This window comes from Tyto alba, unplaced genomic scaffold, assembly GCF_018691265.1.
Source record: "Tyto alba isolate M040663 unplaced genomic scaffold, T.alba_DEE_v4.0 Super-Scaffold_39, whole genome shotgun sequence".
Classification (NCBI taxonomy): Eukaryota; Metazoa; Chordata; class Aves; order Strigiformes; family Tytonidae; genus Tyto; species Tyto alba.
The window spans coordinates 10,733,722-10,749,957 of record NW_024881314.1 but is presented as its reverse complement, the minus strand read 5'-3'; the positions used below and the strand labels follow the sequence as shown (position 1 = coordinate 10,749,957).

General features: G+C 53.9%; 1 protein-coding gene across 1 annotated transcript in view; it reads left to right on the top strand.

The window, feature by feature from the left end:
- The first annotated feature begins 3,692 nt into the window (after window positions 1-3,692).
- The window catches only part of LOC116963486 (heparan sulfate glucosamine 3-O-sulfotransferase 3A1), a 35,638-nt gene continuing 23,094 nt past the window's right edge, over window positions 3,693-16,236 (top strand). The window contains exon 1 of the mRNA XM_042802771.1: window positions 3,693-4,279. Coding sequence (XP_042658705.1) covers window positions 3,708-4,279 — 572 coding nt within the window. The 5' untranslated portion in view covers window positions 3,693-3,707. The remainder of the gene's footprint in view (window positions 4,280-16,236) is intronic.

The window sequence follows — 16,236 nt, the reverse complement described above, 5'->3', positions numbered from 1 at the left end:
TAGGAGCCCATTCGGGGTCACATCGCCCCTCAGTTATCAATCTGTTTCTCCCTCCTCTGTCCCATACTCCATCTCCCCGGTACAATGGGATGTTTTCTTCAGCAGCAGCTTCCTGACAGGCAGCGGTTCCCTTTGCCTTCAGACCTTATAATCACTTGTTAAGCTGAGCTAGCCTCAGGCTCCCCGGTCCCTTTTCCACCATACTCCCAGTTTAACCCCTGATCCCATCTATGCTACGGGTCACTGGGAAAGGGAAAAAAATACAGCTGTCCCAGTGGGGCTGGCACGGGCTGTGCATGCACGAGGCGTCCGAGCTGGAAGCCTTCTGCTTTCCCGATTGTACGGGAGCACCTGGAAATATCAGATGGTGGAAGCGAAGCCTTCAGCTCTTTTTTGCCAAAGCCACAGAGGATTTGAGTTGCTGAGTTGCAGACTTGCTTGCCAAAGGCCTCTCCTGGTAAGCAGGTCTGTTTCCTCGGTGCCTCATGAAGGGACCCCAAAAGAAGGGCATCCCAAACCAGCCCATTTGGAATAGGAAACCTTGCTAATGAGCTGCCGCTGGCGGTGGAGGTGGATTTTGGCACCAGCCGTGCTGGGTGAAGAGCCCTGCTCGCTCTCAGAAGTAGCACCAGAAATTACTTGTGCAGCGGAGCATTCCTCGGGGGGGTGGGGGGGAGGCAGGATGGGGGCAAGCAATAAAATAAGAAATAGATAAAAAGAGAAAGGAACAACCGAGCAAGGTAAGGAGCGAGTGCAGACAGGAGCCCTGAGGAGAGCCTGCCAGAAAAGAAAGAGGCTGCACGGCAAATGTTAAGTCAGTTGTGTAAGAGGCTGAGTAAAATGAAAAGCACCTTTTGCTCCAAGCCTCTAAGTCATTAAAAAACCCCCACATTATCCCTGAGAAGGGTTATTTTTGTATACGGGCTAAAACAGATAGGAGGTGTAAATTCTCAAAACTGGATGTTATGACGTCAGCCACCCAGTTTTTCTGGCTTTATACTACAGCGTTCACCAAACAGTCTTTGTACTGAGAGAAACTCATCTAAAAATAAGGACAAAACCAGTCTGTTAATAAACCTCTATGGAATCTCATATTTGGAGCTGCACTAGCAGAGTCAGCAGCGATATGAGGTACAGAGGGGTGAAAGTATTCACTATTTTATTTGCCAGTATTGCCTTTTCTACCAGGTGAGATACCTTCCTTCTCGGAGAGCTGCTGCTGGCTGCTGGAGCCATCGGTGCCTTCAGCCCCAGCAGGCAGAAACGATGAGTCAGGTTCTGAAAAAATCACAAGCTTGCCTTAAATATCGTAAGGCTGGTTTAAATACAGATATATTTGGCTTATTGCTTTCTAGACACCAAAACTTTTTAAATAGACTCTGGTCATATTTTCCCTAGGCAACTAGCAACTTTTTAAAGGAAAGCTGAGATTCACACCGATATTTCCAGGGAAAAAGCAACAAATGTGAGTCCTGTGGTACGATGACAGCAGAGACACACACACACACACACACCCTCTGCACTCTTTCGCACTGATTTCACTCCTCATTTCTTGTTTTCTCTGCTTGAAATGACCACTTATTCAAACAGAAAATGTAGCACTTTTCTAAGCGTCTAAGAAAAAAGTATCCTTATAACCAGCATAGAGAAGTCAAACCACTTTGCATTGATCGTGTTCCTTCTGCAGGGCCCACTCCAAAGCCCATTGATGTCAGCAAAGTCTTTTCATTGACTTCAATGAGCTGCGGATCACAGCGCAGATTTATAAAGGCATTTAGGTTCCTAATGATGTAAGGAGTTGCCTAGAGGTGTAAGGGGCCTAACCTGCTTATAGCCTTTTGTAAATCACACCAGGCATCTACTTACATGTTGGAGCATTTAAATACCTGAAACACCACAGTATCTTGAAGTCACCAAACATACCAAGTTGGAATTGTGTTCAATAATTTCAGATAAAGTGATCTGGCTGCGTTGCAGCTGGGGTGGGTATGGATTTGGAAATCATATATTCAAAATAAGTTTCTTTGCTTAGAGAGGAAAAACGTCATAAAGTCAGGAGAAGATCTAATAGAATGATTCATTGCAAATAACATTTGTTATTAATTTTGGCCTGTTTACTATTTGGAAACATATTTTTATTAGCCAGCCAGCTCTGCAGATGGCTGATTATTATTCATTGAAATTCCTCCCCCCCCCCCCCCTTTCATTGAATAATTTGTGGATCCACCAGCTTTATTTCCAAGTAGTTGAAGTTTAATTCCTCAGCTAGGTCCACACCAAACAGAAGGGGAAAAAAAAATCTAAGTCAAGTGTTTCATGTGCAAGTTTGTTTAAAAGTTCTATAATCTATGACAAACATTTCAAATTAAAAGGACATTCCCACAGGCAATGAAATAATGAAGCCCTTAGAATCAGGCAGCCGAGGCATGAAGCTGATAGCTATTTCCACATTTTATGTACTCTCAAAGGAGAAGAACGAATTCTGAGAGCAATGTTGTGTTGTGTTTGTAGATATTTCTTACAAACTGTGGGCCAGATTCTGCAGCCAGCCTAGGGGCAATTTGTTCAAGTGAGTGGAGAAAAGTCTGATTTCAGGTCTTTCTGTGCAGTATTCAGTAGAGAACTCAGGGTAGCTGTTGGCTGTAATACTGCAAGTATATTTTACACCTGTGTCAGTGGTTCCACTGGTTTAAGGGGGACTGTTCTTCCCCCTTACAGATATTTGTACAGATATTTGTGTACATGGGGGTGGACATGATCGTTGGGCAAAGCAGGAATATGTGCTCAGGTACCAGAGGGATGGGGGTGTGTGTGGGGGTGTAGTTCACAAATCTGAGTAAACGGACAGACAGGTGGACAGAGCACGGTCAGACGGACACCCCGCTCTCATCACCCTCCACACGGCAAAGCCCCGCGGAGCTCGGCTGAGCCCCGGGCCCGCCGGCGGGCAGCGGGGCGGATTTCCCGCGGCAGCTTCCGCGGGTGGCTGCGCAGGCAGGCAGCGCCGGGGAAAACCTGGAGACACCGGAGAGCTCCTCCCTGCCCTCCGGGGTAACCCCGCAACCCCCCGGGACACCCCCCGCGCCCCCCGCGCCAGCCACCGGGACATTGCCACCCCCCTCGGGACTGCCACCGGGGTACCCCCGCAACCCCCGGGACAGCCTCCGGGGTACCCCCGCTCCCCGTGAAACATCTCCGCCCCACCCGGGACAGCCACCGGGGCACCCCCGCCCCGGGACAGCCTCGGGGACATCCCCGCGACCCCCGGGACAACCCCCGGGGTTACCCCCGCACCCCACTCCCCCTCAATGGGGGGGGGCGGGAGCGGCTTCCCCGCGGGGCCGCACCACCCTCCCCCCGTGGCTCTGCCCCCCGCCCACGCCGCGCCACGGCCCCGCCCCCCCGGCCCCGCCCCGCCCCGCCCCACGCCCGGCGATGTCCCCACCGAAGTTTGCCGCGGCGGGTGCCGCACGTGGGAGCCCCGCACCCCGGCCCCGCGTCCCCGCCCGGCCCCGGAGCGGCAGCGGGGGGCGGCGGTTCCCCCCCCCGCCCCGATGCCCCCCTGAAGCGCCGTCGCGGCGTGGCCCCCGCGCTGGGGATGCGGCAGCGCGCAGCCCCCCGCCGCCGCTGAGCGCTGCGCGGAGGGGCCGCGCCGGGGGGCGGCCGCGGAGCATGGCCAAGGCGCCCGGCCGCCGCCTCGGGGTAGCATGGCCGTGAGCGCGGCGGCCGCCCCCGCCGCCGAGCCGCTGCCCCGCAGCATCTTCAAGAAGTTCCTGGTGATGCTCTGCTCCCTCCTCATGTCCCTCTACGTCTTCTACTGCCTGGCCGACCGCTGCCAGACCCTGCCCGGACCCATCATCGCCGCCGGCGCCGCCTCGGAGGAGGAGGAGGGAGGCGGCGGCGGGTACCTGGGGGGCTCGGCCGAGCTGCCCCCCTGGCAGGCGGCGGCGGCGCGGAGGAAGCGGCTGCTGCAGCGGCTGAAGCAGCGGCGCCGGCGGCAGGAGGCGGCGCCGGGCCCGGAGGTGCCGGCCGGGGGCGGCGGGAGCCGGGCGGGCGGCTCGGGCGGCGGCGGGGGCAGCGCGGCGGGGACCCCCGGCACCTTGACGCTGCTGCTGGGCGAGGGCAGCAAGCGGCTGCCGCAAGCCATCATCATCGGCGTGAAGAAGGGGGGGACGCGGGCGCTGCTGGAGTTCCTGCGGGTGCACCCCGACGTGCGCGCCGTCGGCGCCGAGCCCCACTTCTTCGACCGCAACTACGAGCGGGGACTCGCCTGGTACAGGTACGGGACGGGGCTGGGGCGGGCGGCGGCGGGGCCGGGGCCGTGGCCGAGCCGGCAGTGCCCCCCGCTGGCCACCGGCCCCGCCGCCGCCCGCCCGCGGCTCCCGGCCCCCCAGCCCCGCTGCCCCGACCCCTCCTCCCGCGCCAAGCCCCGTCCCCGCTCCCCAGACACACCCGCCGATCATTTTCCCGCTCCCCGAACCCCCCCAACCCCCTTCTCCGTGCCCCCATTCCACAGGCACTCTCCCCCCAGCCCCTCTCTCTCCCCCATCCTCCCGGACCTGCTCCCAAATCCCCCCTAGCCCCTCTCTCCCCACAACCACCTTCCAGCCCCCCAACCACCCTATCCCCTAATCCCCCCACCCCTCTTCTCCCCTCGCTGCCCAGCTCATCCTCCCGCCCCGGTGCGGGGTCCCCCCGGGGGTGCCTCCCTGCAGCTTGGGGTGCTGCCTGCGGGGGGGTGGGGGGGACAATGGGAAGAGCAGCGGGTGCCCCATCACCCTGGGGACTGTACGGGGGTGCTGAGGCAGAGCCAACCCCGCGTCCCCCAGGGAGCCCAGACCCCCCGACATCTTGCTGCTCCCCGGCTTTTCTGGGGGGTGGCTTTGCAAAACCTGTGGCTGATCCCAGCCGAGCCACCCCGCTGCCCCGGCTGCCTCCCCTTGCAAAGCATCGTTTCGTCACCTCCCGCAACTCCCAGCCCAGAGAGGCAGCCGTTAAAAGCAGCTTCCCTAGATTCAGTGTGGAGAAAAAACGTATTTCCCATGCAAACGCTTCAGCAGCCCAGTAATGAGTAACCCAAAATGTCAGTTCCAGGAGCGCAACCCACACGCTCACCTTGCCTAAGAAACGAGCAAAAAGGTAGATGGGGTTCTTCTTTAAATTAGTGTTTCATTAAACCAAATAAAAGGTATCCCCTTTAAAACAAGGCAGTAAACGTTAAAGCTAAGGGGCAGGATTCTTACTAATGTTTAGATGTTTTCCTTGTGTGTTTTCAAGTTAGTAGAAGAGCGTCTCCTGGCAGATTCCTATGGAAAGGATTGTTTAGGGTGGGGGCGAAACTGCTCTTTCGCAGAGTGTGTCTGTGTTTGTGGCTTTCTTGAATGAACAAGCAAAAAGGGGAGGATTTCGGGTACCCCTGGAGGTTGCTTTACTTTCATGTTAAACCCGGCTATTAGCAGAGAGGAGAGGATGATTTTGGCTCAGCTTGTGGTGACAGTATTGAAATGTGGAGTAGGATAGTACTGACAGTCCAAGTGTTTATGTAAAACTCTTAACACGTGGAAGTAATGAGCTTCCTTGTGTATCCGCTGGTGTCAGAAACACGCCGGGTTTTTGCAGGCAACAGAGTGTGGGTTCTCCTAGAAGAAAGATTTCCTTTTGTGTGGGCTGAAGCTGTCTACAGAATTATATTTTTAGTGTGCACTTATCCAATTTCCACATGCTGACCCTGTATCAGAAAGGAAACATTAAAAACGAATCTGAAAAACCTCAAGAACTTTAATCAAGTCTTGACTTTGAAAAATAAACACATGGCTTTGGGGTGGCATCTACTGAAATTTACGGTGGATATGCAGAAAAGCTCATTTATCAAAGATGCTCCCGAAGCCTTGAGGAGCAGATGGCGGTGGGATAGACCCGCTTCTGGAAACCGTGCCTGAGCGAGGAGTGCAGACCTAGGCAGAGGAGGAGCCACAGGCATTTAGGGCATAGTACAGTCCTCGGTGTAGGGGATTTAATTTTCCAAAGGTTTGGTCTTGATCTTGCAGCTCTTACTCACTCGAGGTGCTGCCCTGCCCACTGTTTGTGTAATCATTATGTTTTAGCATTTGGTACATGAGCTCTCCCATTAATTGCTGTAGTTTGTTTGTTCTGGTATTTGATGTACTGAATTTCACCTTTTTTTTTTTTTTTTTTTATTAGCCCTGTGGAGGCTGGGGTACACTGAATTCTTTGTATGGGATTATTCCTTTGAGACCTAATCTTGCCGGCTTTGCTTGTATGAGTAATCTTTACTAACACACGGAGTCCTGGCGTGATGGCAGAGCTGCGGTGTCAGCCTGCTGGTAACCAGTTACCAGCCTGTTATAAATACTCATTTAAAAAAATATCTGTCTCTCTCCATGGGTTTGCTGTAATCTTTGATGAGGGTTCAGTGCCGGGGAAATGGCCAGATGTTTGCCAGGGGTCCTGATTTCTTATCTTTGGCATCAGAAGCTTGGGTTTCACGTGCATTTATGTTTCCCAGCAGTCAGACTAAACAGCATCATTACAAGGTATAAACACTTGGGTTTGCTTTCAGCGCCCGCAGGAAGCCGGCGCGGGCAGCGAGCGCCCTGTCCAAGGGAATAAAAAGCTTTTGGCTGCTTGCAGCGGCACAGGTTTGCGAATGGAGAAGAGCCAGCCAGCCTTTGCGGCTGACGGTCGGCGCGGTTGTCACTGGTGGGCTGTCACTAGGATGCCACACCGAGACCGTGGCAGGGTGGCTGCGGGGTCTCAGGCATGAGGTTTCTTCTGGAATTCAAAGAGCAGCTCCGGTCGGCGTGAGGGTGGATAAAGAGGGGGCTGAGCTGTGGCCGCGGCAGCAGGGTGATGCTCCGAGGGGCCGGCTGGGTGGTGGTACCTGCAGGGCAGCGGCTCGCGAGGCACGGGCTCGGCACGTGGAAGTCCTGTCGCCTACTGGGGTGCCACACAATGCACGGAAAGGCTGTCCGTTAAATCAAGTGGAATAATCGCTCGGCTCCCCTAGCCTGAGCTGTGCCTGGGTAGGAAGGCAGCTGTCCTACCGAGAGGCTGGCTTTATAAAAAACAATCGGAGTGATTTAATTTAGTAAGTGTGACACCTCCGTGTGTGCTCATGTGTGGGTTGAATATCAAGGGAAGTTGTGTGCCGAAAGCAGCTTTCTTCAATTCGGGTCTACAAGTCCTCTCTTCGTACAGGGACAAAAGGAGGGAGGGCAGCCCACAATGCTCGCATTGACTTCCCAGCACAGAAACCTCCGCTCCAGCCCTGAACAAGGCTATTGAGCTAGCAGAGTTCAATAGCAGGTGAGCATGGGTTTTAAAAGAGTTCAACTGCCTGCTCCCACCCCAAATATGGCTGTATACAGCCTGGGGAAAACTCCCAAGAATAGGGGCTAAGCCAGTCAAGTAAAAAAAAAAAAAAATGTCTGGATTTAAAAAAAAAAAAAATCTGTATTTGCGGGTGATATCGTGAGTCTGGCTGGTTCCCTCTGATCCTTTGTTAGTCTCGCGCTGATTGAGCTGCCTGTTGGAATGTCATTATACTGTCAGTCACCCCAGGAACACTTATTTCATATGTTTTAATCTCCCTGCCTCTGTAGCACTGATGCCAATTTCACTAGAGCGAAGCCAAGCTAATGTCATTAGATTACACCCGATCCAGGGGAAGATGAAAGATGATTCAAAGTTATTCCGTCAGGTTGGGAGTTTAAGTGTTGCTCCTCCCTGATGCTTCCAGAGCTGGGGAGTGCTGTCTCCTAATTAATGTCCTCTTGGGATTTTTCTCCAAGGCTTTTTTTTTTTTTTTTTTTTTCCCCCCTTCTTTCTAATCTAGGCAATCACTGATATTTCTGAATCAAAGAGAACAGAGAATGTCTCGGAGGTCTGGGGTGGAGGAAAAGGAGGTTTGTTTAGGGCGGGACGTGCTTAGAGCAGCTGCGAGCAGCTGCATCCCACCTTGTGCCGTTTCCCATCCTCTGTGCCTCACGTCATGGTGAAATCGGAGCCCTGGGGATGGAGGAGTCGGGCGGCTCCCGCGGCAGCGGATGGCTTGGCGGTCCGTGGGGTTTTGTGGTCGCCGTAATTCAGCAGCGCGGTCTGGGAGTGCTGGACGTGGGGATGGGCACGTAGGCGTGGGGGGCAGGTGGGTGTGGGTGATGCCAGGGGAGACTTTGGGGGAGCAAGTACGATTCATGAAAGGTGGAGCAGGCCCAGAGGGCCATCAGGAGGAAAGACCTTGTTGCAAAAGCCCCTGCGGGAGGGAGATGCTGTAACAGTGGTTGCCTTAAAGTGCTCTTCTCCCCGACTTCTCTTCAGCCATCCTTGCAGCCTCTGCAAGAAACATCAGGTCTTTGTGTTCACGGTATGCCTGGCCCAGAACATGGGTTTTGATGGTGGATATTGAGTTTGAGCCGGTCTGGGTTTTCCACTCCCTGCTGTGTGCATGCCTGTTGTAGGAAGGTCTGGTTCAGCAGTGCCTGCTCCTCATCCTGGGAACATCTCATCTCCCAAACACATCTGAATTACTAATAGCATCAAGCGCAGCCTGCAGCAGTTTCTCTGGAAATTGCAGCCTTGGACAACCACATGCTGATGAGGATAGGTCCTTGTTTATTTATTAGCTGTGTAATCAGATACCTCCCAGTACTGAGCTCACGGTGCCAGGTGCTGTATAAAAAGGGAACAAAAGATGGTCTTGGCCCCAAAGTGCAGGTAATTCACAGTAAACAACAGCTGGAGATAGGCTGAGACAAAGACAGTGGGGAGTGGGTTGGTTGGTTGGGCAGTGTGGGTCTCCTGGCCAAGGAGTCATTGGAGATGGAAGATGAGGTGGTTGAAGGGACCTCTTCTTGCTGGGGAAGAGCAAGGGGAGGAAGAGCTTGTTGGAAAGGTTGATGAGATCAGGGCTAGGATCACTGAGTCAGTTATAAAAAGACCCGTTCTGGTGCTCATGTGCTTTGCTGCTGCTGTTGTGTGTGATCCGGACTTGGATACTCCAAGGCATTTTGGTAAAGATTTGAAATAATTTGAAGGTTGGCACCCTATTGCTGGGGAGATGTCTTGGTGTGCCTCGGTTTGCCCATCTGTAAAATGGGAGGGAAGTCACTGCCCTCTTCTGCAGGGGTGGAACAGCAGGGTTGTGATTCTGCAGCACCTCTCTCCAGTGCTGAGATGAGGTGCTGTGTGGAGTCAGAGCTTGCTGGGTTATACTGTGGGTTAAATAACACCCAAAGCAGGTGAATCCCACCAGAGCTGCTGGCTGAGGTCTTGCAGCCTTGGCACAGCTTTGGCTCCCTGTCCTTACCTGGCAAGGCAGAGTGTCATCTGGTGTGCACAGCTGAGGGGTGGCACTGTCCAGACACACACCTCTAGCAAGACCTAACTGCAAAGAGCTGGGGTGGGGTTCTTTCCCCTCTTACTCCTTAAAAAAAACCCCAAAGGTTATTATTTTTGATGGTTCTTTTAAACACTTTGCATCTATACGTATCACTTCTGTTTTCTGCTAATGGGGAAGTTCATATCCAGGGTGTGTGTCTGTTCCAGATAATGGGGTGAGCTCTTGCGTTGGTGTATATGGAGAAGTCAACCCCATTCCTATTAGAAAGCATCAAAAGAAGTACTTAAGGGTTTATTGGAATCTGTGATCGGCAGATCCTGTGGTCTGCACGAGGGCATGCTGGGGAGGTTCAGAAGTCGATGGTCTCCATCCTCCTCTTCAGTACTGCCTTATACCCCAGTCCCTGGGGTGCGGGAGCCTGGAGGGAATTGGCACCGTCCTCGCCCACCCCATGGCTCTGCCTGGGCCTGGGCTGCTTGGAAACCAGGGCTCCCCTGGCCCTGCCTGCTGGTGCTGAGCAATCTTGAAAATATGGCCTCGACTGTCCAAGATTTTGTCAGTTAAATTCATAGAGCCGGGTCTTGTGAAAAGCAGCGCAAAGCTCCAGCTGGCTGGGGCAAGAGCCCATTTATGGCAAAAACTGTGATACTCTTTAGAGAAGCAGCAGATTCACCTCGCTTAAACCACTAGTCCTCCTTTAAGGTCAGATCTTGCAAATCCCCACCTATGCACCTAGCCTGTCCTCCTGCCATCGTCTCTGCTGCCTTTAGGGGGGCTCCTGGGAATAATTGTGTGGAGCCTGGGGTCCAGGGATGTGCTCTGGCTGCACCATCACCACCAACATGTGTGTTCACCACAGCTGAGCTAGGATTTCACCCCGACCTTTTGAAGTCTATAGTAAGAGCAGTTAGGTCTGGGGAGGGGGAAGGGAGCTGGTGCCTTTCCAAAGAGTTCAGAGCAAACAAGTGATCAGAAAACCTGAGAATAACCCTCTGTGAGCCCCCTCCGTGACGTAGGCCTTAAAACTCCTGAGCTGCTAATTATGCTTTTCCCCTGGCGTATATTGAGGTAACCCAAACTGCTTTCACAGAGAAACAGCAGAGGCTGGCGAGGGGGAGCAGGGGTGGTTGTTGTAGCCATAAATCTTTGCAAATTCTCATTACGTGCAGGTATTCTGGAAGGGAAGTGGATTAAGTTGCAGTTAGAGCTGTGTTGCTGGTGTTGGATACTGGGGTCTTACTCGATTACAAAGCACCGTGTGGGTCACTGGGACTGTTCATGCAAGGTCTGTAGGACTGGGGCCATCCCAGGGACTGTGACAGTGGCCAGTGTCTCTGCCTGTCTTCTGCGTAACCCACCTCCTGGGAAATTCAATTTTTCATGGTTTGGAGTTAAACATGTTAACCTCCAAACTGCACCCTCCTGAGCCCTTGTGACTCCCCAGGGCAGGAACGTGAGCAGGACGGTGCCTGCAGTGAGAATATAAATAGAGTTGCTCAAGGAAGTGAATTATTCTTGGCGTTTCTTTCATCGAATGATGTGATTCTGCAGGAGGAAATCTTTCAGCAAAAGAAATCGCCGGTTCCCTTCATGCATGGCAAGACCATCCTTCTTGCTTCCTGGAAGTGAGGAGATTCATAACGTGCTCTTTCTGTTGCAACACCATCTGTTGCAGAGATATAAGGATCCCTGCTCAAACTCCCCCAGGCTCGAGGCTGCTGCCGGGTACATCTCTGGTGGGAGATAGAGGAGAAACTTCCCATCGCTGCCCCGGGGGATCTTTGGAACCCTCATGTGGTTGTTTTCCCCACTGTCGAGCAGCTGTGCCCAAGTGTTGGATAAGAAAAATCTCACCTGGGCAACTCCAGACACGTGGACACCTTCCTTGCGCAAAACCGCGCAGGTTGTGGATGTGAGCGCAGCAGCTTCAGCAGGATCCTGCCTGGCTCCCCGCCGGGAGCGGGAGATGGAGCAGCCTCCCCTGCCCCGGCCGCACCGCTCGGCTCCAGTTCCCGAGCACAGCTGGTGGTTGGAAACGGGGATGTGAACAGGCGGATCAAGTCTGACCACGGTCGCCCTTCCCACTCCTTCCCCTGGTGAGAGAGGTTCAGGTTCAAGCACAGCGTCACGATGGAAAGTGGGTTATTTATTTATTTATTTATTTATATATCTAGCAGGATATTTTTTTTTGCTGAAAATTTCAAAAAGCCACGCTGATCTGTTCTGACATCGCCGGTTGGAAAGGGGCTCCCTCCCGCAGCCCGTGTTCTCTGGGAAGCCTTTTATGGGAAAATATCAAATCCAATTGTTTTGACTTCTGTGTTTATCTGATGGTTTGTCTGTGTGTGTACACTCACGTGTGCATCTTTGGCCTCTCAAGTGCTGTTTTGTCGTTAACATTTCATTTCTGCTTTCATGGTATTGTTGTAACATTGAGTACCATATACCGGCATCTTTCAATGTTATTTAAACACTTTTGCACTGTCTGAACTGGATTGTTTGGGAAGCCTTTTTGGGGGAGAAATTCCCAAGTGTTGGCATGTTCTAGCTCAGGGTAAAACAAGTGAGGAAACATCTGGATTTCCCACCTGGGGGAAGCTCTTGTGTCTTGACCCCCCCCAGTACAGGGCTAGTGAGTGAAAGGCAGGGGATGTGATGACCTGGGAGAATTAGTGTGCGGAGAGCCCGAAGAGATGCCCTGGCTCAGCTGAGACCCCCAAAACCACACTCCAGGATCAGCGACCTCACGGTGCTGATGTGCTCCAAGCCCCCGTAACATGCCAGGTGGAGATGCTGCTTTCCTCATTTTGTGACTGGGCTTTGTTGGCTCCACAGTCCTTCTCCCAGCTTCAAATTTGCTCTTGAAATCCCTTTGGTCTCAAACATTGCTGGACTCCAGGTTGTGCCTTGTCAAGTTTTGCTTTAAGAGTCAATAAAAAGGTGTTTGGGAGGACCCTGAGTCACCCAGTGCAGCAAGGCTTGGCTTTCCCCTGCTTCTGCTGGACCTGTGCCCATGGGGGGTCCCCAGACCTGGATGGGGGGAGCAGTGGGTTATCCCGGGTGCAATTAGTACTGTGCCATTAACCCGCTGTGATTTGCATAGGTAAAGCTGGTGACAACAGGAGGAGGCTGTATGATCTGCCAAAGCCAGAAGTGGGGGAGGTCTCCCTCCTCTGAGCCACAACTGTTGGGTCAGTGGCCTCAGCTGTGGTGTTTCTCGCTTTCCAAAACCATGCTGCTAGGAGGTGTTGGCAGAGCCACAGCACGGCCGACCCCCCCACCCCCCACCCCCCCCAGGTCTGGCAGCCGGTCCCTGGGTTAGTGCAGTGCCACGGCCATCAGCAGCATTGGTGGAATGGAGGATGCTCCACTCTACCGGTGGGGAAGCAAGCACCCAAAGCTTCTGGCAGAGCAAGGCTTAGCACATGGGACCTCTTGGCACCTAGCTCCACGCCACTGATCTCTGTGGTGGGAAAGCAAGCTGTGTGGTACAAGCACTGGCGATGGGTGTTCAGCGTGTGCTGAGCCACATCCCCCCCAGTGCTCTTCAACCTGCTCCCCGTGCTGAAGGTCATGGAAAGTTCCCCTGACTCCTCTTACACGGGTTGAGGGTGCTAATCCCCACGTCCGGGCTAACTTCCAGCTCAGGTAATTCTAGTCTCTGCCCCTAAAAATTAACTCCACAGTTTCAGCTGGCTTCAGTTGGTTTTGTCCCCCGTCCATGGACCTGCTGGGCACCGTGCTGCTGGCAGGGACCCACCGCCAGGCTTGGGGCGCTTGGTGTTTGTTGGCTGAGAAGTGGTCTTTTCTTCTGGCCTGCAAGATGGTTTGGGTTTTTCTCTGTACAAAAGCTGCGTGTCACGGCTAGAGGTAAAGCTAATGTTGTGCAATAATCCTGCCCCCTTGCACTGCTGAACCGTTCTGTGAATGCTAATATTTGCTTATAAATATTTGCCTGGTATTTATCAGTCTTGTACCTGTGTGACCAGGGTTGTTAGCTCCTTCATTGTCTCTAAAGAAGGGAAAAACCAAAAGCCAAATCTCACTGCATGCAGCAAGCAGAGCGCGGGTAGTGACGTGCAGAGCCGGGTGAGAGGAGCGTGGTTGGGGGTCGGCAGCTGGCTCAGCCGCCTCCTGTGCCGGGCTTGGTGCGACCCGGCTTGGGCCCGTTGGTTCCACCAACGTCTGGCTGCCTTGTCCCAGCCAGATTCCCCAGCAGGGCAGGGCCTCACAGAGGAAGAGGAGGAGGAGGATGCACAGGAATGCACGGGTGCCTTGGCGCTCGCTCCTCCCCAGCCCGGCTGTGCGGGGGCAGTGACCAGCTCCCCCCGCAGCCTTAGCTCATGGGGGGTTTACTGGGTTTCTTGCTCTGCCGCCACGTTAGAGATAACACAGCCTCACCATGTGTTGGGAAAGTCCTTTCCACCAGGTTCTGGGCTGGGGGCCATCACTTCTCCAGCTCCCCTGCTGTCACAAGGCTGGCTGCGTCTGGAAGTCCGCTTAGTCGCATCTTTATCTCCTTGGGTGCTCATGGTCCATTTTACATTTCCTCCTCCCCCCGTGCTGATGCGCTGTGTTATCGAGTGGCTGGGAGCTGTGAAAATATCTCAGGGAGGATGCTCTAGAGCTCTGCTAATGACTCTTCCCACAGCCTGGGTCCAGAAGCTGCTGAGAGGAAGCTTTCATTGCAGCGGTGTGGAGGAAGCCCCAGCACAGAGGGACAAGGGCCGCCAAGCAGCTGCTTTGTGCAGGCTTTTGCTTTCCTGCTGGGGTGCACAGAGCCAGGGTCTCCCATGAGCTGAGGCAGCCGAGCTGTGGGTGCTGCCGGGAGCGGGCGCACGGGGCAAAGTGGTCTCGGTGGTACTGGCAGAGGGTCGGGATGTGGCTGAGGCCCCTCAGCCCGGCGCCTGCGTGGGGTGGCTCAGAAGGCAGCGGCCATCCCTCTTGCTTCTCCATCTATACAGTGAGCAACAGGTTGGAAAGAAGCAGAAATTGGGACGTTTTCAGTGTGAGATTATACTGTGGAACTGGTTGCCACAGGAGGTTTTTGGCTAAAAGACTCTAAAAGGGCTCCAGAAGCATTTAGCAAAGAAAGGTGCATCAGGAGCCGTTGAGCGTGAGGGACCAGAAGCTGAATCCCACTGAGGGAGTCCCCGAGCCTTGGCTCCTGCTGCTGGCACAAGAATTAGCTTGTGGGTCAGGGGGACCCCAGGGTGACCCAGGGAGGTTCATCTTCCCATAACTGTTATTGGGGGAAAATATAATTGGTCTTATGTGGTTAGAAATACACTTTCTGGAAGGGGATGAATTTTCCAGTTGGCATTGAATGGTCGGTGGTTGATAGCAAAGAAGGAAGCACTGCAACTTTGTACCCATGGTCTATGTAATTTCAGTATAAAAGACCATCAAACGCCTGCACCCGTCAGCTCTTGTGCTAAAGAGCCTGTGTGTGTGTGTGTGTTAGTTCACACCAGGTGCAAGGAAAAAAAGGAAAGATATTTCTTCTCACTTCCAGGCTAGTGAGAGCTGGGTAAGCATGGCTGAACTTGCTGAAGCATCCCTTCAGATTTCTACACTTTTAAGGTACCCAAGGCTGCTCCTTCTGTGCAGCAGCAGCAGGCAGGGGCTGGCAGTGACCTGGCCCCGTGAGCCAAGCTGCTGCAGCCCCACTGGGACCGATGGCTGCTTTCCAAATGTTTGGAGTGGTTTAAAGTCCACCTGCCACCCTGGCTCTCCATTTCTGCCTGCCTGCTGGAGAGTTTTGCTGCCTGGATGGAGCCCCACTCCTCTGCCCTGTGTAAACCCGCCTGGGTTTAAAGGGCTGCTGGGGCTCTCCGAGCAAGCACAAAAAAAAAAAAAAAAAAAAAAAAGTACAAAAAACAGCCCACCCGTGGATTTGGATGGCTGGAAGGTGTTATGTGCCCCAGGAGAGACGCAGCCAGGATGGCTCCATCTCCCCATCCCGCTTCCCTGTCATGAGGTCACGTAGCAAAGGGGGAAGCATCGTCCAGGGGAGCAGGTGTGGGGCAGGCTGGAGGAGGGGGAGCGCAGAGCTGCACACTGGGGCTGCTGGAAGGAAAACTTTCTGCCAACAGTTGTCTTTCCAAGGAGAGCAGCAATGACAGCTCGCCAGGAGCAAGCTCTCCGTTTCGTGGCAAAGAGGTGGAGGTATGAAAGCCTGGATGTTAAACACCTCTCACCAAACACCAAGGAGTTTCTTGTCTGGCTGCTCCTTGTTTGAATTAGGGTTCTAAGCGTAGTGGGGTCTCGCTCTGGCTGGACCCTCCTTAGGGCAGGAGATGGGATTTTGTTGTGTGCTTGCAGTGACAGGAGAGCTGAGCTCCCAGGGACGGCGTGGGTATTGCCATGGCACAGACAGCATGTGCTGCCTGTGTCGTGTCCAGGGCAGCTGAGGAGACTTTGGGACACACTCAGCTGGGCTGGGTGGTGGTGAGCAAGGGCCTGTTCTGTCCTGTGCCTCAGTTTCCCCATCTGTGTAATGGAGTTATGCTGCTAAGCTTGAAAGAAAATACTAAGGTCACTGCTAAAGTTGCTCCTAGGGGCGCTGGGACTTGGCTTTCCTGCTGTCAGTGAGCACCAGGATCCCTCCCTCCAGCATTGCCCTCTCTGCGTTGTGTTTGCTCCAACCACAGGCAGAGGCAGGGGATACGCAGAGAGTCAGAAAACAGCATCACATCGGGTTTAAATGTGCACATGGTGTGATCCCTGCTCAGCCCAGCACGGAGCTGGGCTCGGGGCAGAAGTGTTCGCCTCCCAGCACTGTCCTCGCAACAAGTTGTGATGCCGCTCTGCCTGCGGGCTCCTGGCTCTGCCGCCCTCCCTTCCAGCAGCAGTAAATCTGCTGCAAGAGCCTCAGA